This window comes from Oncorhynchus nerka, linkage group LG10, assembly GCF_034236695.1.
Source record: "Oncorhynchus nerka isolate Pitt River linkage group LG10, Oner_Uvic_2.0, whole genome shotgun sequence".
NCBI lineage: Eukaryota > Metazoa > Chordata > Actinopteri > Salmoniformes > Salmonidae > Oncorhynchus > Oncorhynchus nerka.
In genome coordinates, this window is record NC_088405.1 from 72,698,848 (window position 1) to 72,726,267 (window position 27,420).

Below are 27,420 nucleotides of genomic sequence, written 5' to 3' on the forward strand. Positions count from 1 at the left end.
TTAATTTGTGCAAACCCGGCCTCCCGGGTAGCGCAGTGGTTAAGGGCGCTGTACTGCAGAGCCAGCTGTGCCATCAGAGACTCTGGGTTCACGCCCAGGCTCTGTCGTAACCGGCCGCGACCGGGAGGTCCGTGGGGCGACGCACAATTGGCCTAGCGTCGTCCGGGTTAGGGAGGGCTTGGTCGGTAGGGATGTCCTTGCCTCATCGCGCACCAGCGACTCCTGTGGCGGGCCGGGCGCAGTGCGCGCTAACCAAGGTTGCCAGGTGCACTGTGTTTCCTCCGACACATTGGTGCGGCTGGCTTCCGGGTTGGATGCGCGCTGTGTTAAGAAGCAGTGTGGCTTGGTTGGGTTGTGTATCGGAGGACGCATGACTTTCAACCTTCGTCTCTCCCGAGCCTGTACGGGAGTTGTAGCGATGAGACAAGATAGTAGCTACTAAAACAATTGGATCTCACGAAATTGGGGAGAAAAAGGGGTAAAATTCAAAAACAAATTTTGGTGCAAACCCACAATTTCATCAGCTGTCCGGGTAGCTGGTCTCAGACAATCATGCAGGTGAAGAAGCCAGGTGTGGAGGTCCTGGGCTGGTGTGGTTACACGTGGTCTGCGGTTGTGAGGCCGTTTGGACGTACTGACACATTTTCTAAAATGACGTTGGAGGAGGCTTATTGTAGTGAAATTAACATTAAATTATTGGTAACAGCTCTAGTGGACATTCCTATCGTCAGCATGCCAATTGCACTCCCCTCAACTTGAGACATCTGTGGTGGCATTGTGTTGTGTGACAAAACTGCACATTTTAAAGTAGCCTTTTATTGCCCACAGCACAAGGTGCACCTGGGTAATGAGCATGCTGTTTAATCAGCTTATTGATATGCCACACCTGTCAGGTGGATGGATTATCTTGGCAAAGGAGAAATGCTCACTAACAGGGATGTAAACAAATGTGTGCACAAAATTTGAGAGAAATAAACATTTTGTTTGTATGGAATATTTCTGGGATCTTTTATTTACATGTTGCATTTATATTTTTGTTCAGTGTAATAGCATCATTGAAAAAACCTACCTTTCTTGGACATACACTTGTTGATAAAGACAAAGATGAGGCCTATTACCAAGGATACAAAAATCATTCCAAGAACCACCCACAGCAAGAACTCTCGTAAAAGTGCCATTGGTGATCTAGTCCACTGCAAACAAAAGTGCCAAAATATACATGTAAGTAACTGATTATGAACTTCAGATGAATTTGAGGACCTCATGAATTCCACAGAAATGGCTACTTGAAATATTTTGCAAGGAAAGTAAATCAACATTGTTCTGCATTTCAACTTTTCAATTCAGTGGTTCAGTGCTTTATTGGAAACATGAGGACTTTGAACATTTAAGTTTTGTTCTGAATCTCCATGGCATGTCACTTCCCCTTTTCTGAGCTGACCAGGTCATGTGGTTATTTTAGACTGCACTGTATATGAGCAGACAATTGTACTACATCAAAGGTGTAAGGCAAAAAGTGATTCGATTTTTACATAATATATTGTTGTGACATCTCTGATTCTTCAGCTTTTTTGACTGTCAAGCTCAACCCCGAGCACCCTTACATATACACTACTGTTCAAAAGTTTGAGGTCACTTAGAAATGTCCTTGTTTTTGAAAGAAAAGCTTTTTTTGTCCATTACAATAACAACAAATTGATCAGAAATACAGTGTAGACATAGTTAATGTTGTAAATGACTATTGTAACTTAAAACTGCATATTTTTTCATGGAATATCTACATAGGCGTACAGAGGCCCATTATCAGCAACCATCACTCCTGTGTTCCAATTGCACGTTGTTAGCTAATCCAGGTGTGTTTAAAATGTTATCATTTTAAAAGGCTAATTGATCTGTCACGAGTCCGACCGAGGGTGGCTCCCTTTCCCGGTCGGGTGGCGCTCGGCGGTCGTCGTCGCCGGCCTATTAGCTACCACTGATTGTTTTTTCCTCCCCCTCCTTATATGTTTATTGTTAGCACCTGTTAGGGAATCATTAGTTGGGCTTTATTAGACAGCCGGCCCGCCTGGTTCTTTGTGCGGGATTAATTATTGTGACCTTCGGTTATGTACTAGAGGAACGTGTTTGTTCCCGGTCGTGTTTCTGTTGTACTGTTTTCGTCCCCGTGTTTGGGGCATTTGGTTTTGTAATACCCTGTGTTGCTTGAGTGCATTAAAGAGCACAGTATTGCAATCTCTGTTTCCTATGTCTGACTCCACACCCAGGACACCCGGAGCGTTACATGATCATTACAAAACCCTTTTGCGTCGTGCCTAAGAACAGTCCTAGTCGTGGTATATTGGCCATATACACAATCCTCGGGCCTTAATGCTTAATTATATAATTGACAAATAATTTACATATAATTTACATATAATACAAATTGACATTTTAACTATAATGAATGTTAAGTTTTAAAATGTCTCATTAACCGTGTTTACCACAGACACAGCTGGTAAATGGTACTAATTCACACTTATCTCTGTGACCAGAGCTTGATGTAAATTACCTCAGTTTATCAGACAACATCCGTTCACAGCTGCATATGATTTTATAGAACAATGTGTCTAAATAACTTTCAACAATATCATTTTTTTATACACAATACAAAGATGTTGCAGAGTAGGCTATTGTTAAATTTGTATGTATTTATTATACTTTAACAGTAGATCTCAGCATACATGATAAATTAGTCCTTTATTTATTATCTTATTATAAACTACCATCACCAACAGTAATTATCATACAAAATAAACATCAGCTTGCGTCTGTAGTTTATTCTTGTGTAATTTCAGTTATTTTATCAACACTTTAATCAAATAATAACAATATCACCTATTGTGTTTATTTTACAATAATGTTCTATGGTCAGCACAGTTTTATAGTACGCTAGAATAAAATATTTTGAATACAAAGACGCATTTTCTTGTTCTTATGACAATAGAATACACTCAAAATGATAGCATATGCCTTACCTTACAAGGAAAGTCGAACAGCTGAAAACTAGGGTTGTGTGGGTCAATGATATTCTCACTTCTAAGCTGTGTACAGAAGATAGGGAAACTCTTATGGTGGCATAATGCATTTCTGAGATCTGCAGCCGACTCATTTCCTCTCAATCATATTTAAGGAACTCCCAGCTACTTCCCCCACCCTTCACTCCGCTCCACTGGTTCAGATACTTTTATAGACCCTGTTGAGCTGTTGAGACCATGCAGAGTGTGAGGCTCAGTGAGGGAGAAGGGGGGGGGGGTGAGTGTGTGTGTGTATGTGGCTGTTAATATTGTCTAATTTGTTATCTAGTTTGTATGGATAGTTCAACAAGTAGTTTGAGTCAAAGTAATATTGTCTTGGGTGAAAGCACCACATACTGAATGGCATCACGACATCTAGGATGTGATCTCTCGACTTGTGGTGCGCTCGACTGGTGGTGCGTAGATATGCCGCATTGACGTCAATTTGGCAACTCGTAAATACGACCTTCCTACTGGGAAAAATGCATGTGAACGCCCCTCCAATCTGTAATTATGACTAGGAAAATTGGGAATGATCTCTTGACCCCGATCTTTCCCACATGCTGAACTTTGACATCATGCACCACTGAAAATGGCAACAAACACAGTGGTCAATGGTGAGAATGGTTATTGCGTTCCTTCCAAGCTCTGAGCATATGAATGCCCAAATCGTTCCTCTGAAGTAGGCAAGACGTTCCTCCGATCACCCCGACATGATATGAATGCGGAAAAAGAGTTTCCCCACTTGGAAATGATCAGAAGCAGCCAATAGGAAGCTCCATGCCAGGGGTGTCAAATGCATTAGGTCTTCAATATATGGTTTATTTTATAAAATATAAGTTTCGTAAGGCTTTGATTGTTAAGAGTGTACTGATACGAGTAGGACACGTGACATCCTAGCAAAATTGAGAAAGTCATAAACCCCGCCTGTTTCTACATTGTATCTTCTTAAAATGTGATTTTAAACCTAACCACACGGTTAACCTCATGCCTAACCATAATCTTGAATTTAAAAAAAGAAGTAAATTTTTGTTTTCAGGAATTTTTACTATAGCCAAATATTTATTTTGTGGCTATGGTAACTAGTGGAAACCATTGTGTGTGTGTGTGTGTGTGTGTGTGTTGTTCACACGCGTATCTGCCCTCATGATCCCACTTGATCTTGCCTCCTACCGACTGCCTTCCATTTTTTAATAAATGCATTTTCGTTAGAGCGGCCACTAGAGTATATTGTCAATATAATGGATAATCTGGGATATAGCCATTTGTGACTGTGGTAACTAGTGGAAATCCCCGATATTTATGTGGTAGTGTTCACACATGCGTAGTGTGCTATTTCCTTCAATGACGTTGTCTTCCATGTAGCAAGCACTTTCAAGCAGGCTGTTTTCTTGGACACGCCTAGCTAGCTAGCTTTCCTCCAACACCGCGCCGGTTATTGCAATTCTATTCCCTGGAAACCATGGCCGACCAGGCCTCGGGATCCGCCCGGCAGCCCCAGCATGACGGTAAAGATTTGTTATTTTTTGATAGTCTTTATGTGGTATAGTCTCGATTTAATACAGATAATTAAACGGCCTGTGAATAATCGGGCTCAGCAAGCACCATCACCCGACGTGTCACTCCCTCTCCCTGGACATTATTTCAATGTTCTCTCTTGCTGGATATATTCATACATAGCGAGCTACACAGGCCCAAAACTAGATTTCCATACGTTGTTGGAAAATAAATACACCCATCTTGGCGTTAGCTAGCTAGTCGAACGGTGTTGATGTTACCTAACTAGCTAGTTAACTACCACTATACCTGTCATTGTTGTTTTGAAGCCATTGACAGTAGGCGAGACCATCGACGCAGTGGAAACTGGAAAGGGATAATGCTGGCAGTCACATTTGTACAAGTATCAAACGTTTTCGAACAGTGTTTATTTAAACATTAATATTGTAACATTTAGCTAACGTTAGTTTTCCATCCCCTTGTTTTCTAAATGTAGTTAGCTGCATAGCTTTTGTCTACTCTAACTAACAGGGGACTATCCCATTCATAGATTCTAAGTGCTATAGCTCCTATTGCCCGGGGGAGTTTTCATTAGAGCCCGACGCTTGCTCTAAACGTTATTAACGCACATCGCTTGCGGTAAGTTTTTGGAAACGCAGTGAGAAAACACAAAAGGTTAAATTACCTCACACCTTTTTGTTAGGGTTAGTGTTCCTATGTCAACAATAGACTAACGAAACAAATACCAAAATATAGTTTTCGGATGGAATTTTTCTTTAACAACGTTTGATTATGGAAGAAACTGGGGAGGAAGTGTGTCTCCATCAACTGGAGGCACACAACTTGTTGATCTGTGCAAAACGGCTACAGTAAGTGTTTTCTATTTTTTAAATATTTCTCGCAGATATGAAATATAAGGGGCATATGTTTTAAAAAACGGTTTGAGTATTGACTATTCTACATGTTAAAAGACCTTGTCTGAATTTGTAGTTAACCAAATGCGGGCGAATGTACATGGAGAAGGATTTTCTAGAGCTAGCAGGGGACATGGACCAATTTTGAGTTTCAGACCCTAGCTAGTTTGCTAGTAGTAGCCACGCAGATACATCGTTGGCCAAAATGTATTGATAAATTCAGCCTATGACGGAATTCAATTTACTTGATTCTTGCAGATTTTGTCGAACTATCTACACCAGATCTTGCAATGGAGATAATGAGTTGTGTCAATGGTTGTAATGATACTGATGTCATCCCACTCTGAAATATGTCATGCTCTGCAATATGCACAAGCTGACATTGTCACACCTCTGTTCATTTTAACGGCCTCTGACTTGTATGCCATTTCTAGGAGTTGTCCAAAGTAGAGGTGCTCCATATCCGTCCTTAGTTTAGCACAATGTTTTTGGTTGTGTGTGTTTATAGCGACTTTGAGATTCTACTTCTAATGAAAAGGGCTATCTATATAAAATACTATTATTATTATTAAGGCTACATTCACCAGGTGCTAAATGAGTGCAATAACACATTTAATTGACTAAAGACAGGCTTTGCAAAAGGCAACACTGATCTGACGATTTTACCGCTTAGTATGGCAAATGCGCCGCAAAGCGCTACAGAGGTTTGTGCGGACGGCCCAGTACATCACTGGGGCAGAGCTCCCTGCCATCCAGGACCTCTATATCAGGCGGTGTCAGGAAGGCCTGAAAAATTGCCAAAGACTTCAGCCACCCATGCCATAGACTGTTCTCTCTGCTATCATCCGGCAAACGGTACTGGAGCATCGGCTTTCGAACCAACAGGCTCCGAGAATAGCTTCTACCCCAAGCCATAAGACTGCTAAATAGTTAATTACCTGGACAATCTGCATTGACCTTATCTTGCACTGATTCTATGCACACTCACAAGACTATATTCTGTTTATACACATTTACATACACTACTGTACAGACACACACACACGCATACACACATGCAGACACATTCACACTCATCCTATGCTGCTACGCTATTCTTTATTTTAATTTGACTATTATCTATCCTGATGCCTTGTCACTTGACCCTGTCATTATGTACATGGCTACCTCAAATACCCCAGCACATTGTTATGGTACTGGTACTCCCTGCATATAGCTTAATTCTTGTCTATTTTTATTCCTCTTGTGTTTCTATTTGTCTTATTAACTCTGCATTATTGGGAAGGCCTCATAACAAGAATTTCAATGTAAAGTCTACACCCGTTGTATTCGGTGCATGTGACAAATACATTTTTATTTGAATGGGAAAAGCTGTACAGTATGTAGCTTAAAGCTAGTGGAGAGATATTCCCAGAGTAGGCCAAAAAACCCAAATCAAAGACGGGAACTGGCAACTAGTGTACTTTTTGAGCTGGAGATTGACTCTAAAAAGTAAATTATATTACTGTGCCATTTTATATAACCATTATGTTGGACACAAGGGATATCAGGCAACTCATGCTGTTTTATATGTAATGAAGTTGAATATTTTACCAACTTGGACACCCCCTGGAGTTTGTTGATGTTCAGGCCTACGTCAAAGTCTTTGTTTAGTTCATTTGAGCATGTCTTTCTGGTCAAACATCTTGCTAACACAGTCACTATGCTAATACAGTCATTAAATACTCATTTGATTCTAGCCCCAGAATACTGCTTGGTATTTTGTACGGCATAGGTATTGTCCATTTGGATTGGCTACAATTAGTGAGATTGATTTGTTTCTGAGCTGGTCATGGGTGCACCTCAGCCACGCTCAAGGTCCTAAACAATATCATAATTGCCATCGACAAAAGACTATACTGTGCAGCCGTATTCATCGACCTGGCCAAGGCTTTCGACTCTGTCAATCACTGCATTCTTATCGGCAGACTCAAAAGCCTTGGTTTCTCTAATGACTGCCTCACCTGGTTCACCAACTACTAGTTCAGTGTGTCAAATCGGAGGTCCTGTTGTCCGGACCTCTGGCAGTCTCTATGGGGGTGCCACAGGGTTCAATTCTCGGGCCGACTCTTTTCTCTGTGTACATCAATGATGTCGCTCTTGCGGCTGGTGATTCTCTGATCCACCTTTACGCAGACGACACCATTCTGTATACTTCTGGCCCTTCTTTGGACACTGTGTTAACAAACCTCCAGACGAGCTTCAATGCCATACAACTCTCCTTCTGTGGCCTCCAACTGCTCTTTAATGCAAGTAATGCTAAATGCTCTTCAACCGATCGCTGCCCCACCTGCCCGCCCGTCTAGCATCACTACTCTGGACGTTTCTGACTAAGAATATGTGGACAACTACAAATACCTAGGTGTCTGGTTAGACTGTAAACTCTCCTTCCAGACTCACATCAAACATCTCCAATCCAAAGTTAAATCTAGAATCGGCTTTCTATTGCGAAACAAAGCATCCTTCACTCATGCTGCCAAACACCCTCGTAAAACTGACTATCCTACTGATCCTTGACTTCGGCGATATCATTTACAAAATAGACTGCATCCAATTTGCTGAGTAGCGTGTTGGAGGCTATCACAGTGCCATTCGTTTTGTCACCAAAGCCCCATATACCACCCACCATTGCGACCTGTATGCTCTCGTTGGCTGGCCCTCGCTTCATATTTGTCACCAAACCCACTGGCTCTAGGTCATCTATAAGGTAAAGCCCCGCCTTATGTCAGCTCACTGGTCACCATAGCGGCACCCACCCGTAGCACACGCTCCAGCAGGTACAGTTGAAGTCGGAAGTTTACATACACTTATGTTGGAGTCATTAAAACTAGTTTTTAAACCACTCCACATATATATTGTTAACAAACTATAGTTTTGGCACGTCTGTTAGGACACCTACTTTGTGCATGACACAAGTAATTTTTCCTACAATTGTTTACAGACAGATTATTTCACTTATAATTCACTGTATCACAATTTTACTGGGTCAGAAGTTTATATACAGTAAGTTGACTGTGCCTTTTAAACAGCTTGAAAAATTCCATTAAATTATGTCATGGCTTTAGAAGCTTCTGTTAAGCTAATTGACATCATTTGCGTCAATTGGAGGTGTAAATCCTTGGGAGCAATTTCCAAACGCCTGAAGGTACCATGTTCATCTGTACAAACAATTGTACACAAGTATATACACCATGGGACCACGCAGCTGTCATACCACTCAGGAAGGAGACGCGTTCTGTCTCCTAGAGATGACCGTACTTTGGTGCGAAAAGTGCAAATCAATCCCAGAACAACAACAAAGGACCTTGTGAAGATGCTGGAGGAAACCGGTACAGAAGTATCTATATCCACAGTAAAACGACTCCTGTATCGACATAACCTGAAAGGCCGCTCTGCAAGGATGAAGCCACTGCTCCAAAACCGCCATAAAAAGCCAGACTACGGTTTGCAAATGGGGACAAAGATGGTACTTTTTGGAGAAATGTCCTCTGGTCTGATGAAACAAAAATAGAACTGTTTGGCCATAATGACCACCGTTATGTTTGGAGGAAAAAGGGGGAGGCTGCAAATTGAAGAACACCATCCCAACTGTGAAACACAAGGGGGTGGCAGCATCATGTTTTGGGGGGGTGCTTTGCTGCAGGAGGGACTGGTGCACTTCACAAAATAGATGGCATCATGAGGCAGGAAAATTATTTGGATATATTGAAGCAACATCTCAAGACATCAGTCAGGAATTTAAAGCTTGGTCCAAATGGGTCATCCAAATGGACAATGACCCCAAGCATACTTCCAAAGTTGTGGCAAAATGGCTTAAGGACAACCAAGTCAAGGTTTTGGAGTGGCCATCACAAAGCACTGACCTCAATCCTATAGAACATTTGTGGGCAGAACTGAAAAAGCGTGTGCGAACAAGGAGGCCTACAATCCTGCCTCAGTTACACCAGCTCTGTCAGGAGGAATGGGCCAACATTCACCAACTTATTGTGGGAAGCATGTGGAAGGCTACCAAAGTATGTTTCACCCAAGTTAAACAATATAAAGGCAATGCTACCAAATACTAATTGAGTGTATGTAAACTTCTGACCCACTGGGAATGTGATGAAAGACATAAAATAGTGATTTATTTCAGCTCTACTATTATTCTGACATTTCACATTCTTAAAATAAAGTGGTGATCCTAACTGACCTAAGGCATGGCATTTTTACAAGGATTAAATGTCAGGAATTGTGAACAATTGAGTTTAAATGTAGTTGGCTAAGGTGTATGCAAACTTCCGTCTTCAACTGTATATTTCACTGGTACCCCCCCAACGATAATTCCTCCTTTGGCTGCCTTTCCTTCAAGTTCTCTGCTGCCAGTGACTGGAACGAATTGCAAAAATCACTGAAGCTAGAGACTCATATCTCCCTCACTAACTTTAAGCATCAGTTATCAGAGCATCTTACAGATCATTGAACCTGTACATAGCCCATCTGTAAATAGCCCATCCAACTACCTCATTCCCATATTTTTATTTATTTTTATTTAAATATATATTTTTGCTCCTTTGCATCTCTACTTGTTCAGAATATTAATGCACATCTATCACTCGGGTTTATTTGCGAAATTGTAATTATTTTGCCACTATGGCCAATTTATTGCCTTACCTCCCTAATCTTACTTCATTTGCAGACACTGTATATAGACTTTTCTATTGTGTTATTGACTGTACGTTTTGTTTATTCCATGTGTAACTCTGTTTATCTTGGCCAGGTCGCAGTTGTAAATGAGAACTTTTTCTCAACTGGCCAACCTGGTGAAATAATAATTTGTCCACCAGTTAGACCTCCATTTATTGTATTTTAAACAACACCAACAGGGATTATTGTTGAAGTGAAGACCAAGTGACCCTCTCACTGAGTCCTGCCTTGGCAATACCAAAAATGTAGTTATGGATTGCCCCTCGCAAAGCTCTGACGAAGGCCTTGAGGCCGATACGTAAAGCTTATTAAAGAGCAGTGATACTGTCAAGAACAGTGCAGGTTTCTTCTTTTTTTCTTATCTTATTCAACTGTTACCATGCACCTGCAACAAAGATAGCTCAGATGTGCGAGTGCCTTTTGACTTTTCCCTTTAAATAAATGAAATCACTGCTTTCAGGCTGGTTGTAATTGCAGTGTGTAGACGAATACCCTTTTTTCCTCCTGGAAGTTTCTTTAGTGTTCTTGTTTTGTAATTTCCCTTAGCGGTGCTCCAGCAGCGAGTGGCAGCCCTGGAGCAGGAGAGAGCTGACTTTGTCAAGCGCAAACAGCAACTGGAGTCTGAGTTCAACCAGAAACGGGCCAAGTTCAAAGAGCTCTACCTGTCCAAAGAAGGTGACTGTTCAATCTGCTGTCCGCATTATGCCATGTTGCTAATGGTAAACTTGTGTAGTTAGCTTCATGAATATGGACCCTGGTCTCCTGGAACATATCCAACCTTATCATGGGTTACCTCCTATTTTTTCCTCACCGTTCCTCTCTTTCCTCCCAGAGGAACTGAAGTGCCAGGCAGCGTCTCTGGAGGGGGCCCAGTCGGAGCTGAGTCGTGTACAGGCCCAGCTGGAACAGGCCCAAGCTGACATGGAGAACATCAAGGCGGTGGCCACTGTGTCAGAGAGCACCAAGCAGGAGGCCATTGACCAGGTCAAGGGACAGTGGCAGGAGGAGGTGGCCTCCCTACAGGCCATCATGAAAGGTACTGTAGCTAGGCTAACTCTACATTGCCTCCTCTGGCCCTAATTTTGCCATTCAGTATCTAGTTGGGGACTCTGTTGGAAGGATTCCAGTAGCTGTAAATAACCCATGTAACATTTCCTCTAGACTAGGCCTGCATGAAAGGCAGTCATTTTGATCCCATGTCATTGCCATGCTTCTGTTATAGAAGTAGCATCTTAGCTTGATACGCAGAATTGAACATAGAATAAAAAATTGTCAGCAAATAAAGTTTGTTAAATTGAGTTGAGTAGGTATCTATTAATGAGCCTGATTTGAAAATCCACTGCTATTCTTTACACTGAGGATCAGTTATGAGCACATTGACTGGTACTGTGTTATCTCCCCTCCCCCTCAGACACAGTGCGTGAGTATGAGGTGCAGTTCCACCAGCGCCTTGAGCAGGAGCGTGCCCAATGGAACCAGTACAGGGAGGTGGTGGAGAGGGAGATGGGCGAGCTGAGACACCGCCTCTCTGAGGGCGGCCAGGAGGAGGAGAACCTGGAGAACGACATGAAGAAGGTTGGCTGGTTTCACACCGGGGGGGGGGGGGGGGGGGGGGGGTCATCAAAGTACATTAATCCTTTCATCAGTGTTGGGGTCAATTCCATTGCAATTCAATCAATTTAATAAAAACAGAAAATCTCCATAGAGAAGCCTTGAAGAGAATTGGAATGTGACTCTATTTGAATGTGTTTTCCCCCAGGCCCAGGAAGATGCAGAGAAGCTACGGTCAGTGGTAATGCCTATGGAGCAGGAGATAGCAGCTCTGAAAGTCAAACTGACTGTGGCAGAGGACAGGGTGAAGGAGCTGGAGGCCTCGAAGGTTAGTCAAAAGGGTCTGGAAAGGAAAACAAAGACTTTTACAACACAGACAAGATCTCCATGCTTATTTTATTAACAAAACAATCTTATCCATCCAAGATGTCAATTGCAGTATGGGTTATATCTAGACGACGGTAGGCTAGATTCAGCCGTGGGTCGATTTGACGGAGTGGATGGTCAGGGGGCCGTAACCTAATTATAATTTGTACACTGCAAATTGACCACAACTAAGCCTAAGAAGAGATTTGTATTTGAAAATTACAATGAGACACGATCACATGTGTCTGTAGGGAACAGATTTCCTAAATTAAACACATTTTTTTGCTGAATTCCTGGTTATTTTTTTATTTATTTTTTGCCCAAAACTAAAATAATAAAAATATCCCTTTTGCTGACCCCTAATTTAGACCATTTGCAGAGGACCATGAATTTAGGATCATTATTTATGACATTTATAGACAAATAATCTAGGCAAAACTGTCTGAAGTGATACAGTGGAAGAAATACTTCCTAAAAATGGCTTTCAGTTTAAATATGTCATTTGAGTTACTGATAAATTACTTGTTTTCGTCCTGTAGGTAAAGGAGCTCAATCATGTCCTGGAAGCAGAGAAATCCTGCCGCACAGACCTGGAGATGTACGTGGCGGTGCTCAACACTCAGAAGTCAGTCCTTCAGGAGGACGCAGAGAAACTACGAAAAGAGCTCCACGAAGGTGACACACTCGTAAAGCTTTTTTTTTTAAGCAAGCTGTTAGCAGTTGATGTTATTCTTTAATAACACAGACCCCAAAGCAAATCAAGGGGAGGAAAATAGGTTTTCAAGTAGGACCAATCATGTTTGGAAGTAGATTGTCATTCTCCCCTGTCCTCAGTGACGCTCTCCAGTGATTCTCCCCACAGAACAAAGGGACAGCATGTAGTTTTATAACCCAGCCCTTGCCTGTGGTTGACCAATTAGAATTCCTTGCAATAAAACTGGGCCAATGGCTAAATACAAGTATCCTATTTCAGGCTCACTGTATAGACAAATTCCTCCCATTAATCCCCTATTACAGAAAAAACACTATTTCCATTCATCTTTAGTACTCTATTGACTTTTAATCCTCTGTCTCTCGTACTCTAATGACCTCTTGTCCTCTCTCTGCGTTGTGTATTTCTTTCAAATTTTCTTATACTGTCAAACATAAGGATAAGAGATGTAAGACATTTCAATACAGAAGTACAGCACAGTATTGTCCCTTTTTTTCCCCGCTATCTCTATCTCTCGCTATATATATATCCGTCTGTCATGTTTTTTTCTTCCATGGTCAGTGTGTCACCTCTTGGAGCTGGAGCGGCAGCAGCACAACCAGCTGAAGCACACTTGGCAGCGGGCCAACGACCAGTTCCTGGAGTCACAGAGGCTGCTGATGAGGGACATGCAGAGGATCGAGAATGTGCTCTCTTCTGAGCAGCTCCGGCAGGTGGAAGAGATTAAGAAGAGGGACCAGGTACGCACACCTGGAGTCAGAAGTGGTGTGGGGGGTTAGTGGCCTGGGGTGTGTCTGGCCGTGCAAGATTGAATGAGACAATATATGAGGAATAGAGTAAATACTGACAGTGTAATGACAGACAATTTGACGTGATATTGTGTGTGCATGTGCTCTTATGGGAATGCCAGTCAGTTAAAAAGGCGTAAATACCCTGTCAAAGTGTAGTCCAATTATTGACATTGTTTCCCTCAGGAGGAGGATGAGAAGGAAAGGATCAGCCAGGCCAAGGAGCAGAACGAGGAAGACAGGACAGAAACCGAACCTTTAGAAGACTCATTCCTTGGGCTCAGTATTGAAGAGGTATGGATATGAGGTCACCAACACCTTACAGAGAGCACATGCCTCAGACACATGTGATCTTCTCTCTTTAAAACATTATCTCTTCAGTTCATATTGAATATGAAATAGCCATAAAATCTGGACATTAACTCCACATCTTTACAATGACTTTGGGTCTCGTTGAATGTATAAGGTAACCTCTCCACCTAATCCGCTGTGACAAGCATGGTCAATTGTGGTCTAAAATGCCATCTCCTTAAATATCTTGGAGAATTTCTTTAATGACACTAACATAAGTATTCCAGAAATTGGTCTAAAGCATGTGATTTTGTTCAAAGCACTATTCTCTGACAATGTACCTCTCATTTCCAGTTTTGACATCGCACTCACAACAAAAGCACATCCCCACACATTTTCTTTATTTTGCTCTTTGTCATTCTGAGTGTCTGAGGCTGTGTTTATACAGCCACCCTAAGAACCCAAATCTGATTTTCTTTCTATATCAATTTTTATTTTCTGACTCGCACTGTTTTACATGTGACCCATATTAGATTTGCACATTCACACTGATGCAATGCTTATTTCCTGTCACTGGAAAAGATCCGATGGGAATGGGATATGTAAATAATTGGCAAAAGATCTGAATGGGCTGACTGTGAACGCAGCTTGAAGTGCTACTCATCTACTTTTGATCATTACAACCATTCTCTCCCTCCCTCTTCTCTCCACCAGCCCCACAGTGCCCACGGCTCCATGCACTCCTTAGACTCTGACCTGGTGGCAGGGGGCCCTATGGACCTCTACAAAGACGGCCTTCGGAGGGTCCAGTCCACAGACAGCCTGGGTTCCTCTCCTGGTCTCCAGGGCCTGGGTGGCTACAACCATAAGGCCAAGTCGGCCAGCCACCTAGATGAGTCCGACTTCGGACCCCTGGTGGGGGCGGACTGCGGGGCCCCTGAGGGCCTGGCGGGCTTTGGGGACACGCTATCGGTCAGCTCCATCCAGCTGACGGCCGGCCACTTCCTACTCACGAAGGTCTTAAATCAACTTTTTATAAGACTTTGACTTTCATGTATTGTGTCTGTAAAACGATTGATCTTTTTAAATGCAGTTTTAAATAATGATTTGTTATGATCCAGGACCAGGAGAAGGCTATAAAGGCCATGACGCCGGAGCAGGAGGAGACGGCCTCGCTGATGTCCAGCATCTCCCACGCCCACGACACCACCTTCCTGACCCCGTCAGGCTACCGCCTGGTCAGTGACCAGGAGTGGAACCTGCTTCAGCAAGAGGTCAGACAGTTTCATACAGTGTTTTGGTTCATTTAAATTGTTTGATGTTTTGGTTGGGCTTTGTTTTGCAGTACAATATTGTCCACTATACGTTGTTTGCATGGTAACCGTTGTTGGCTTGTAATCCCTTAACCACTTTGGTTCAAAAGCACCAATAAGTATAATTTAGTACTAAGTACTGTATTTGTTACTATTAGGAAAATACAATGTAGCCTAGGTGTTGAAATAAAGTAAACAATAAAGTAAACATTCTTTACACTGATATGAATTGTGTAAAGTTTAGTCTGCACACATGGACAGCCTGGGGGTTTCCATATAAATATTTTGTATTTACCATGTGGTATTCCTCCTAACTTCATTCTTGGCTGTCTGTCACTAGGTGAAGAACGCAGGAAGGAAGTTGGGACGGCGGTGTGACATGTGCTCTAACTACGAAAAACAGCTGCAGGTCATCCAGGGCCAGGAGGCAGAGACACGCGATCAAGTAACGCCCTCTCTCATTCCCTGTGACACTCTATTACAGCTTAACTTTTTGTGATGTATACACCTATGTCAAGGATACTTAAAGGGAAAGTTCCTCCCAAGATCAAAGTCATCTTTAGTGATATTTAGTCTTTCTGTATTCCATGTCATATGTTTGGCTCCCACTAAGCTACATGCATTAGAAGAAATCTGACCACAAGAATCCCAAATTAATGGGGTGAAAGAAAAAGTGCAAGTTAGCTGGTGCCAATCTTTCTCATTCATTTGTCTCCGTCTCTTTGATCTCTCAGGTAAAGAAGCTCCAGGTGATGCTGCGGCAGGCCAACGACCAGCTAGAGAGAACCATGAGTGAAAAACAGGAGTTGGAGGACTCTGTGAAACAGGGCAACGAGGAAACCACTGCAAAGGTCTGTCCTCCTTCAGCGCCAGCAGAGACTCTGGGTTCGCGCCCAGGCTCTGTCGTAACCGGCCGCGACCGGGAAGTCCGTGGGGCGACGCACAATTGGCCTAGCGTCGCCCGGGTTAGGGAGGGTTTGGCCGGTAGGGAAATCCTTGTCTCATCGCACACCAGCGACTCCTGTGGCAGTGCGCGCTAACCATGGTTGCCAGGTGCACGGTATTTCCTCCTACACATTGGTGTGGCTGGCTTCCGGGTTGGATGGCGCTGTGTTAAGAAGCAGTGCGGCTTGGTTGGGTTATGTATCGGAGGACGCATGACTCTCGACCTTCGTCTCTCCCGAGCCCGTACGGGAGTTGTAGCGATGAGACAAGATAGTAGCTACTAAACAATTGGATACCACGAAAAAGGGGTAAAATTAAAAATAAATAAAAATAAAGGTCACATTAACACACTTCAGAATCCAAAAAGTGTCAAGGATAGTAAAGCGTCAGGTAATCTTTATGCTTAGCTCTTTTGTTGTTTGAGGAGTTATTTCTAATCTTCAAAGAATGTACAGTCGTGGCCAAAAGTTTTGAGAATGACACAAATATTAATTTCCACAAAGTTTGCTGCTTCATTGTCTTTAGATATTTTTGTCAGATGTTACTATGGAATACTAAAGTATAATTACAATAATTTCAGAAGTGTCAAAGGCTTTTATTGACAATTACATGTAGTTGATGCAAAGAGTCAATATTTCCAGTGTTGACCCTTCTTTTTCAAGACTTCTGCAATCCTCCCTGGCATGCTGTAAATTAACTTCTGGGCCATATCCTGACTGATGGCAGCCCATTCTTGCATAATCAATGTTTGGAGTTTGTCAGAATTTGTGTTTTTTTTTGTCCCCCGGACTGATGGTAGCTGATGGTAGCGCACATCAGGACTGATGGTAGCGCACACTTTGTCTTCTCCAGACAAGCTTTTTTCCGGATGCCCCAAACAATTGGAAAGAGAAAATTACTTTATCCCTTTTGCAGAATATCAGTCTGTCCCTGAAGTTTTTCCTGGAGAGAAGTGGCTTCTTTGCTGCCCTTCTTGACACCAGGCCATCCTCCAAAAGTCTTCGCCTCACTGTGCGTGCAGATGCACTCACACCTGCCTGCTGCCATTCCTGAGCAAGCTCTGTACTGGTGGTACCCCGATCCCGCAGCTGAATCAACTTTAGGAGACAGTCCTGGCACTTGCTGGACTTTCTTGGGCGCCCTGAAGCCTTCTTCACATAATTTGAACCGCTCTCCTTGAAGTTCTTGATGTTCCGATAAATGGTTAATTTAGGTGCAGTCTTACTGGCAGCAATTTCCTTGCCTGTGAAGCCCTTTTTGTGCAAAGCAATGATGACGGCATGTGTTTCCTTGCATGCAACCATGTTTGACAGAGGAAGAACAGTGATTCCAAACACCACCCTCCTTTTGAAGCTTCCAGTCTGTTATTCAAAGTCAATCAGCATGACAGAGTGCTCTCCAGCCTTGTCCTCGTCAACACTCGCACCTGTGTTGAGAGAATCACTGACATGATGTCAGCTGGTCCTTTTGTGGTAGGGCTGAAATGCAGTGTAAATATTTTTGGGGGATTCCGTTCATTTGCATGGCAAAGAGGGACATTGCAATTCATCTGATCACTCTTCATAACATTCTGGAGTATATGCAAATTGCCCTCATACAAACTGAGGCAACAGACTTAATTAATATTTGTGTCATTCTCAACTTTTGTCCACGACTGTACAATGCTTACGGTTGGAATGTGGATAAATCAGGATACGTCATTCTTTTTCTGTGGATTGTATGTTCAGTTATCCTCTGGAGCATGTGGATCTCTTGCTTTTTCCCAGGTCGCTGCTCTCATGCACAGAGTCCAGGAGTCCGAGTCACTGCTTAAAACACTACAAGAGGCCTTCAGTCAGGCCAAGAGGAACACACAGGAACAGATGGTGAGCAGCACTTTTCTGCTACAGCCTCTCAATACAGCCTCTGTTTGGGCCTCCGGTGTCTCAATAGTGTCAGTCTGTGCCAGAAGGCCTGTGTAAATAAAGTTAGCAGCAAAAGCATTTGAACATGCCATCGCTGCGTGTGCCTTTTTTGATTTGGTGATTCAACCAGCTTCTTACTGTAATTAAGAAGGATGTTTATCTTGCTGAAGAGAGAGCTAGTGGAAATGTGATGGAATGTTCTGCCTGATAGACGTTTGACCTCTAATCACACTTGTGGTCTCTGTCCGGCAGTTCCATTTGACAGTACATTGAAACACCAGGAGGAAACAGGATGATGCCACATGATTTGACTGAGTGCTGTTTTTGCCATAATCAGGCTGTGCTGATGCAGTCCAGGGAGCAGGTTGCGGAGGAACTGAGCAGACTGCAGAGGGACAACGACAGCCTAACAGGCAAACACCGACTCCACTTATCTCTCCAGCAGCAGGAGGACTTCAAACTACCCACCATGGTGCAAGTACGAGACAATCATTCACAGCCACCATTTTGAGAATTGCTCTCAGGCGCATCTCAATAGTCTAAAGGAGAGCCCTCTTCTTTTTTTCACACTAATTCATAGATTTACAGAAGAATGTCTCTTGACATCTGAATAATAAACAAGAGTTCATTGCAAGGACCATCCAGGCTCTTCATTTTTTCCCCCTGTGCTTACATGGCATTGACAAAGATGACAACATCAGTAATATTCCACATTTAAATCCAAGGGGGATAAGGTGATATGTATTTTATTCCTAGATTTAGTCAAGTCATTTTCTAACACTTTGTGTTCCAAATACATAGATTCTGCACAAATTATAGGAGTGTCATGTTAATGTTGTAGAAAAACAAAACACCTGGAATTGTAAAGATCTAGTAATGTTAGCAGACCTGCACAGAATCTGTCGTTCAGAACTGAAACCATCACCTTGACTGACCACGTACTATTTCACTGACTGGTTAATGAACTGGCAGGGAGAACATACTATGGCCCTTCAGGGTGTTAAGGATTCTATAGTGTACTTGTTGACTGCTTTAACATGAACAAGTCTTTAGAGTGAAACCAAAACTTGATGAAAATGCAGTATCTAAACTCTCGTAACCACCATAATGGTTATTGGCGTCTTTTCCTTCCATATAAACTCATATCTCAGTATTCAATTACATATTTTTTTTTTAATGAGGTATTGAAATAGGAATACGTTGGAGTAAATGAAGAAAACAATTAAATCTTGGAAGAACTGATAGTAACAAGTATGAAAGGGATGGAACAACTTGGTCTGAAATGTATGAGTAAGTCACCATACACATCTTCAAGTGCACGGTCCCCAGAAGCAGACGGCCGTCTGGTTCACACCATCGAGCTATTTACATGTTCATCAGGTACTTCTTTCACCATTCATATACCCATTGTGACTCACTTAAATTGGTACGTGCAACTATTTCTGCTCCCCTCTAGGAACTACAAGCCCTGGTGCTGCAGTTGCGGGAGGACATAGTTGTGGTGCGCACGGCTGCAGACCACCTGGAAGAGAAGCTGAAGGCGGAGATCCTGTTCCTGAAGGAGCAGCTCCAGGCAGAGCAGTGCCTCAAAGAGAACCTGGAGGACACACTACAGCTAGAGATAGATGGCTGCAAGGAGGAGATAGGTGAGGCTCACCTTCTCATTCCTTAGGCTTGACACATAAGGATAGATGGAGAAGAACCATAGATGTATATTTGACATACAGCTCTGGGAAAGATTAAGAGACCACTGCAAAATTATTTGTTTTTCTGGTTTTACAATTTATAGATATGTGTTTGGGTAAAAATGTTAATTATAGTTTTATTCTATAAACTACTGACATTTCTCCCAAATTCTAAATAAAAATATTGTTATTTAGAGCATTTATTTGCAGAAAATGACAACTGGTCAAAATAATGAAGATGCAGTGTTGTCAGACCTCAAATAATGCAAAGAAAATAAAGTTAATATTCATTTTTAAACATCAATACTAATGTTTTAACAGTGTTCAGAAATAAATATTTGGCAAAACTCTGGGTAATTCATGCGTCTCGGCACAATCTCTACCAGTCTTTCACATTGATGTTGGATGACTTTATGCCACCCCTGGCACAAAAAAAACATTTGTTTGATGGCTCGTGACCGTCCATCTTCCTCTTGATCACATTCCAGAGGTTTTCAATGGGGTTCAGGTCTGGAGATTGGGCTGGCCATGACAGGGTCTTGATCTGGTGGTCCTCCATCCACACCTAGATTGTTTTGGCTGTGTGGCATGGAGCATTGTCCTGCTCGAAAAAACAATCCTCAGAGTTGGGGAACATTGTCAGAGCAGAAGGAAGCAGGTTTTCTTTCAGGACAATCTTATACGTGGCTTGATTCATGCATCCTTCACAAAGACAAATCTGCCTGATTCCAGCCTTGCTGAAGCACCCCCAGATCATCACCAATCCTCCACAAAATTTCACGAGACCTGGAGAGCCCTACAAGCTACAGTGTCTCACACCTGCTGTGTGAGACACTGTAACTTTGTTGTGCTATAATTCTCATGCTCATTAATCAAGATATCTATTGATTAATGTACCAGATTTACCGAAAGTTTACATTTCATGTGTATGTCCTGGGCAGGTGTAGATGTTTATCTATGGCTCTGAGTTGAGCTATCTGGATACCTGTTGATTAACTGCTGGTGCAGAGTGAATATGAGCAATAAAGAATCTTGAGTTGCATTTAATAAGAGCCAGAGATGCTAAATATGATGCTTAGCCGTCAGTTCAAACTTGTATGGCTTACAGTAGTTTCAGCAGTACAAATTACAGTAGAGTTAAGGGATAAAACATGTGCTGAGCAAGTGTTCAGCTTCACGGTCACATACTGAACCCATCAGCGCAACTGAACTCAGCTTCTCCACCATGAAATTGCCTGTCTTTTCCTTTGAATTTCATCAAAGACCCTCGTTCTCTGAAGATTTCCCCTGTACCCTCAAACACTTTTCTCCTTTCCTTTTTTCTTGGTTGGTGACTGTTGTTCAGACATCTTGGAAGTTATGAAACACACTGACGAATCTTCTTTAGGCTGTTTGTGTGTTAATGCTGTACATGTTGGATTAATGACCGTATGACACGGAAACTCACTCACTGCAGTAATGTTTTTGAAAATGTGGCATGCCAGATTGGTATGGGAATGAGAGGATTATGGACATAGCACCTGTTATTTGCTAGCATAGTCCAGTCATAGCCATTCACTTCAGTTAGCATGGTTATGACTAACCATGTAATACCATTAATATGGCATAACATCATAGCTTTCTTTTTTGTTTCTTTGTCTTCAGAAATGTTAATCAAACACACTGCTTAAAGTGCGGAAAAGTTGTTGAATTCTGGCCCAAGTTATGAACACTTGATTGCGCTGTGTGTCAGTCTAATAGCATGGAGGAGTATTTTGTTTGCTTGCTTAGTAACACACACACCTCACACACCACTCCTTGGCAGAGGAGATTCGCACCCTTTAAGACTAGCCACACAGCACTAATGCATTATTCATGAATTGACAACTCATTTTCCAGGACCTGCATTAGAATTCTAGAACGCATGTCTTGGGTTGATGTTTTGATTACCATCATAATGACACTTTATGTATCTGTTTTTTTCTTTTCCCCAGCGTCATTATCCAGTCTGAAAACTGAGCTGGAGCGAGTGAAAGCTGAGAAAGAACAGGTAAATGAACTGTAGGGAGACTGCATGAGTCACGCCTCTGAATGTGAAGTCAGATTGTCTTGAGTGGCTGCCTTCAATCATGTAATCCCAGCTAAGGCCTAAAACCACTAGCTTGTTGGATTAGTAGTTACTGTATGGAACAATATGTACAAATGTAGGTGTGAATGATTTATTTACCATCACCAATGTGTTATGTGAAAGCTGTTGTAAATTAATGAGGTTATTAATGAGCTACAGGGGGTGCAGGCTTTTGCTCAAGCCTCGCACGTACACACCTGAATTAACCAAGGTCTTGATGTTTAGTTGATTACTTGAATTGGGTGTTTGAGTACTGCGCTGGAACAAAGGCCTGTGCATCTAACTTTCTACCAGGACCAGGGTTGTAGACCATTGGCTTAACCTAATTGTTTTGCTCTGCATCGTAGTCGGTCTGTAGCGTAGCTGACGCACAGATCACGTGAAGCAGCGAGAGCTGAGTCCCACTGGTCTGGGCAGGAGGCTGTTATAATTCCATATTCCGCTCTTATCAAGAGCTGACACATTGATTGTTTGAGACCTCTCGTTTGGATTTGTAAATCAAACAGTTGTAATGGAAGGAGGTGACACTCCGTGTTTGAGTGAGAAAGACACAGAGAACCTACTAGTAAGGCACAGCCCCCTTCATTATCAACACATCGTCCAAACAACATCAAACAGCCTCCCCAGACTGTGAAATCACGTCTTTGAGTTTGGTAGTAGACTGTTTATGCCAGTAGTTGATAATAACTGTGATGTGCTCATTTCCCAGCTGGAGAGCAGCCTGGCAGAAAAGAGGAAGACATTAGCGAGTGTCCAGGGTCTGAAGAGCAGTCTGGAGGAGCAGCTCAGAGAGCTCACCACAACCAAGGTCAGAGGTCATTCACTGCTCAGACATATCACAGGAGGTTGGTGGCACTTTAATTGGGGAGGACGGGCTTGTGGTAATGGCTGGAGTGGAATAGGTGGAATGGTATTAAATACACAAACATGTTTCCGTGTGTTTGATGCCATTCCATTGGCTTTGTTCCAGCAATTATTAGTCATCTTCCCCACAGCAGACTCCACTGGCCTGTATGTTACAACTGGCCATGCTGCTGTTTCTTTCTCAACTATCTGTGATAAGTCTCAGCATCGAGTGGGAGTAGTGATACTCAGTGTGCTGTGTGTGGTGACAGACGGCCCTGGAGGCTCAGGCATTGGATGAGAAGGACAAAGCCCTGCGGTTGCAGACGGAGCTGGATGTTAGTGAGCAGGTGCAGAGGGACTTTGTCAAGCTCTCCCAGACACTCCAGGTAGGGACAGTACTGCTGCTGGGTTACCATGGCCACTAGGCTCTCTGAGATCACAAACGGTGGTTACTCTTCAGTTTGGGGTGTTTAACATTCATAGAAAATGCGCCTCCAAAATATGTGTCCTAGGTTATGTATGACCGTGCCTCTGTCTATTGGTAGGCAATGCATGCCTTCCCCTAGAATTGGAGGAACACTTACTTGCTTGTAAAATGCATAATAGTCTTAAATCAACATTTGTGATGTAGATCTTAGCCATACCTTTCTCTTTGACAAATGGCTCTGTACCTTGTCTGACCCATAGAAATAGAGTGAATTCATTCTATTTCTATAGTCTGACCTTACACTTGATAGGTGAGTCCGCATGATAGTGGTGTTACTATGGCAACATTACTCCAACTCTTATAGTATACCTCTTACCATGGCAACCATATACAGCACCTCATCAGTGCTCATTACACTATTTGATAGTGACTTATTTTACTGTATCTGATGTGCGCCATCTACATGGCTGTATGTGTATTTCTAGATCTAGTAAATTCAATATAAATAATTCACTCTTCCCCCTCAGGTCCAGTTGGAGCGGATCAGACAGGCTGACTCTTTAGACCGTATCCGAGCCATCCTCAACAACACCAACTTGACTGACATCAGCCAGCTCCCAGAGACATGATACCCTTGGCTGAAACTCCATTCTCCCTCCTGCCCCTCATTTCCCTCTATCTCATTGGCCTAATGACATTCTCCCACCTTTCCAGGCCACTCCCCCACTTCTACCACCCAATTGAAGGGCTCCGGAGGGATAAGAGGGGTGTGGGTGTTTTTAAATTAAGTCTAAATCCAAGATGGAGGATGTCTATCATTACAGGAGAAAAGGCCTTTTCTGTATAGGATTTGAAGCACACAAGGCAGGAGTGAAGGTGAACACTACTAAGAGGTTGTAAATAACTAAATGACTGTTTCCTGCAGAGTGGTAATTCTTGTATCTTTCCTGTGGTTCTACTGTAGACATTGGACTGGCCATATTAGCCCAACCAAAGGAGGAGTTTGTAGTCTTCTTCTAAGTCACTTTCATCTACAACTTCTCTTTCAGGTAAAGGGAACAAATGGATCCATACAATTTCTGCAAGTGGTTAATAAAATGTTCTCGCTCCACTTAGTTTCTTACTTAGTCTTGCCCCTTATGTTTACTGTTAATCTCCTTTTCTCTCTCCATGCAAGGGTTTTTCTGTATTTTTACTATTTAGACTTCAATTTTCCGATTGACTGACCTTCATGTCTTAAAGTAATGATGGACTGTCATTTCTCTTTGCTTATTTGAGCTGTTCTTGCCATAATATGGACTTCGTCTTTTTCCAAATAGGGCTATCTTCTGTATACCACCCCTACCTTGTCAAAATACAACTGATTGGCTCAAACACATTAAGGAAAGAAAGAAATTCTACAAATGAACTTTTAACAAGGGAAAGGGGATACCTAGTCACTTGTACATTTGAAGGCACACCTGTTAATTGAAAGGCATTCCAGGTGACTATGTCAATGGAATGGATAATCCATAGAACTAACTAATTGACTAATTCTTCTGAAGGGTGGATTTTTCATGGTCTGGGATCACCATTGACAATGTTCCTTTGATTACATTTTCAGTGTCATGCCTGAATGTTAATGGTAACTCATTGATGAAAAGTTTCTCTGACTTTTGTCCCTCTTGCTGAGAAAATGCACTCTTGTCTCTACTTTTTCCTATGTATTTCATATTTCACTCGTATAGTTTTGTTTCTGGCTGCACCACAAATACTCTTTTGAAATGAGGGGGCTTTGACCAGGATATGTCATTTGTAAAGTATGTCCACATTGAACACTACCTGATTCATCAACACTGTCCCTAGTGTCATGGAGTTTCTGGCACAACTTCTTGAGCACATTCTGAAGTTGCTTAAAGGCCCAGTGCTGTCAAATGTGATTTCTACGCTGTTTTTATGTCATATTGTACAACAGTTGATGAAACTAACACTGAAAAGTGTTATTTCCTGATAGTTGCTGGTTGAAAATACAATCTACACAGGACCTTCTAATCAGCAGGTTTGCATGGGTGGGGGTTTTGGCTTTGTGTAGTGACATCAGCATGTGTTAAATTAGTCAATAGACCAATAAAGAGTTGCAAACCTCTGTCAATTACAGCTGGTATTCAGTTTTCCCCTCCCCACTCAGACCACTGCCAGACAGTACTAACAAAATTCTTGCTTGAGTTTTTCCTAAAAAGTAATTTTTTACCAATTTGATTGGAAATCTATTATAGTAAGGTACCTTATTGTTACCCAGAAATGATTTGATATTAATATAAAAATGGTTCATTTGAGCCTTAAGTGTAGGTGTCATGTCTCATTGGAAATGATGAATAATGTGACATCTGACTCATGGTCAGGTTTTACTAGGTTTCCATGGAACTTGTTGAGTACTCTTCCTGTTAAATTAGATCCATGTTGGTTTCATGTCCCTTTTTCTTGGACAGAACTGTCAAATCATCCTGACTGATAATCACTGAACCCTAAGTGGGCACTAGGAGATGGAATTATTGAATCAGAATGAATATGGTTTTGGCAATGAAGGCTATGATCATTACTAATAGCAAGAGCTGTACAAAATAGAGGTCTCTAGGATCAGAAAAGTTCACCAATATAATAACACACATTTTCAATATGGTTTGTCACTCAAGCAATCCCATCAGGCCGTTCACACGAAAGAGAATGGTTGGCTTTGGGGAGAAACTTTCCACATTTGAATAATCTACTTAATACAGCCTTTTAGAAACACGTAATGCACCGTGAAGTATTTGCATTTTAATTTCTCTAAAGGAATGAACCTCTAGGCAAGGATTTTAAATGGTGGTAGTGATGGACTTAACAGTTTGTGGATTTAATTGTGTGTGGTGGGTAAAATGCATTTTCATTCATTAGCTGAGGTGACCGTGGTGCTTACAGCACTTAGGGTTGCTCTATGGAAAATGTTTAGACATGACCGCATGGTTTATTGCTTTTAACTGTTGTAAAACAATCATCCTTATAGGAGATGTTTCCTTAACACTGAACATAATTCGACAATGTGATTTTTAAGGATACATTGAGATCATTGATCTTTGACTTGCATGTACTACATCTGTATCAATTGGATAAATCTGTAAATGTCTTGAGTTTATCAGAATCTTGCTATGTTTTGAGAGGATATGAGTAAGGAAGTCAGATTAACTTGCGCTGAAAGAAATGAATGTTTATGGCTTGTAAAATGATTGATTCTGTGTAATATTGTGAATTCGGTTTAGACCTGGGTTCAAATACATGTGTATTTTAAGTATCAAAGCTCTATCATTATAGTGATAATCACTAGTCACTACAACATGTTCACAGTACCCCATTCATTTCGAAGGAGATGAATATCTGTCTATTTCAAATTGAATTCTTAACAGTCAGCATTAACAAGGCTTTTTGGTTCTATCATTTCTATGGAATAACTTGTCTACCCTTCTCTTGAATAGTGCTGCTGTGTGTTATTGTCCTCAAACAACCCCTTTTATTTGGGCTTTGCATAAACACATTTCTTGTGCTCCTACAGTTACTGAAATTCCAATGAAAAATGACAGTGGCTTTCAGTTAAGACCGTTTTAATTTAGGATTTCACTGTGGCGTAATGTTTCCTGCAGAACAGTCATTCTGATAATGGTGGGAGGAATGCTTTGATTCTTCTGCTAGGGCCTCTTGCAAATGTATATACAGTACTGTGTACATTTCTGTATATACCTAATAAACCAAATTGTACTTTATAGAATGTGTGACTGTCTCTCAAACTCAATGGACCATTGGAGGGCAATCCTGTAAAAGGCTCTTAGTAGAACCCATAAAAAAACACTGGACAGCACAGCCTGTGAATTCCAGATACTTAGTGACTAAAATAAAATGGGAAATGCATCTTGTTCAGAAAGCTCTTCATGTTTGCTATGGAGAACTATTACTTGCAATAAATGAAATTACCTTTTTTATAAACATTTCCCAACTTTTATTGCCCAGGTACCTGACTGTCAAGATTTTATTTAGTTATTTCTCAGATGGGATTAAATATTTTCAGCATGCTTTCTGGTTTTTGTTTAAGTCGACACCGAAGCACTTTTTCCAACCTGAAAATTACCACTACCAGAAAAAGCTGGAATGCTAACCTGCTGTCAATGTCATTGCGCTAACGTTAATTAGTATTGGCTCATGAAACTACGTCAAACTTTCTTCATACTGAATGCAGAGACAATGGTATCCACGATGGTATTGTTGCAAAAATACCCCAAAATATTTTGTGTA

At 41.9% G+C, this 27,420-nt stretch overlaps 2 protein-coding genes across 2 annotated transcripts in view; one reads left to right on the forward strand and one right to left on the reverse strand.

Annotated features, from left to right (window-relative positions):
* LOC115105703 (uncharacterized) overlaps window positions 1-3,098 on the reverse strand; it is a 6,998-nt gene extending 3,900 nt beyond the window's left edge. The window contains exons 1-2 of the mRNA XM_029628007.2: window positions 3,015-3,098; window positions 1,070-1,193 (exon numbers count right to left, since the gene is read on the reverse strand). Of these exons, the coding sequence (XP_029483867.1) occupies window positions 1,070-1,178 (109 nt within the window). The 5' untranslated portion in view covers window positions 1,179-1,193; window positions 3,015-3,098. The remainder of the gene's footprint in view (window positions 1-1,069; window positions 1,194-3,014) is intronic.
* Window positions 3,099-4,403: 1,305 nt separating this feature from the next.
* On the forward strand, window positions 4,404-26,899 carry LOC115105701 (rab GTPase-binding effector protein 1-like). The gene is made up of 19 exons (XM_029628005.2): window positions 4,404-4,561; window positions 10,733-10,861; window positions 11,019-11,222; window positions 11,598-11,761; window positions 11,946-12,065; window positions 12,643-12,778; window positions 13,377-13,555; window positions 13,790-13,897; window positions 14,609-14,911; window positions 15,016-15,168; window positions 15,548-15,652; window positions 15,942-16,058; window positions 17,919-18,017; window positions 18,394-18,534; window positions 19,513-19,702; window positions 21,715-21,770; window positions 22,558-22,656; window positions 22,964-23,080; window positions 23,649-26,899. The coding sequence occupies exons 1-19, from the start codon at window positions 4,516-4,518 to the stop codon at window positions 23,748-23,750; spliced, it is 2,568 nt and encodes an 855-aa protein (XP_029483865.1). The 5' UTR covers window positions 4,404-4,515; the 3' UTR covers window positions 23,751-26,899.
* Window positions 26,900-27,420: the final 521 nt, after the last annotated feature.

Excerpts from the sequence above, each read along its gene's own strand:
- LOC115105701 (XM_029628005.2), top strand. The coding sequence starts at position 4,516 with ATGGCCGACCAGGCCTCGGGATCCGCCCGGCAGCCCCAGCATGACG. Across the intron at positions 12,779-13,376 it reads ACGAAAAGAGCTCCACGAAG|TGTGTCACCTCTTGGAGCTG; the intron begins GTGACACACTCG and ends TTCCATGGTCAG. Across the intron at positions 13,556-13,789 it reads AGATTAAGAAGAGGGACCAG|GAGGAGGATGAGAAGGAAAG; the intron begins GTACGCACACCT and ends TGTTTCCCTCAG.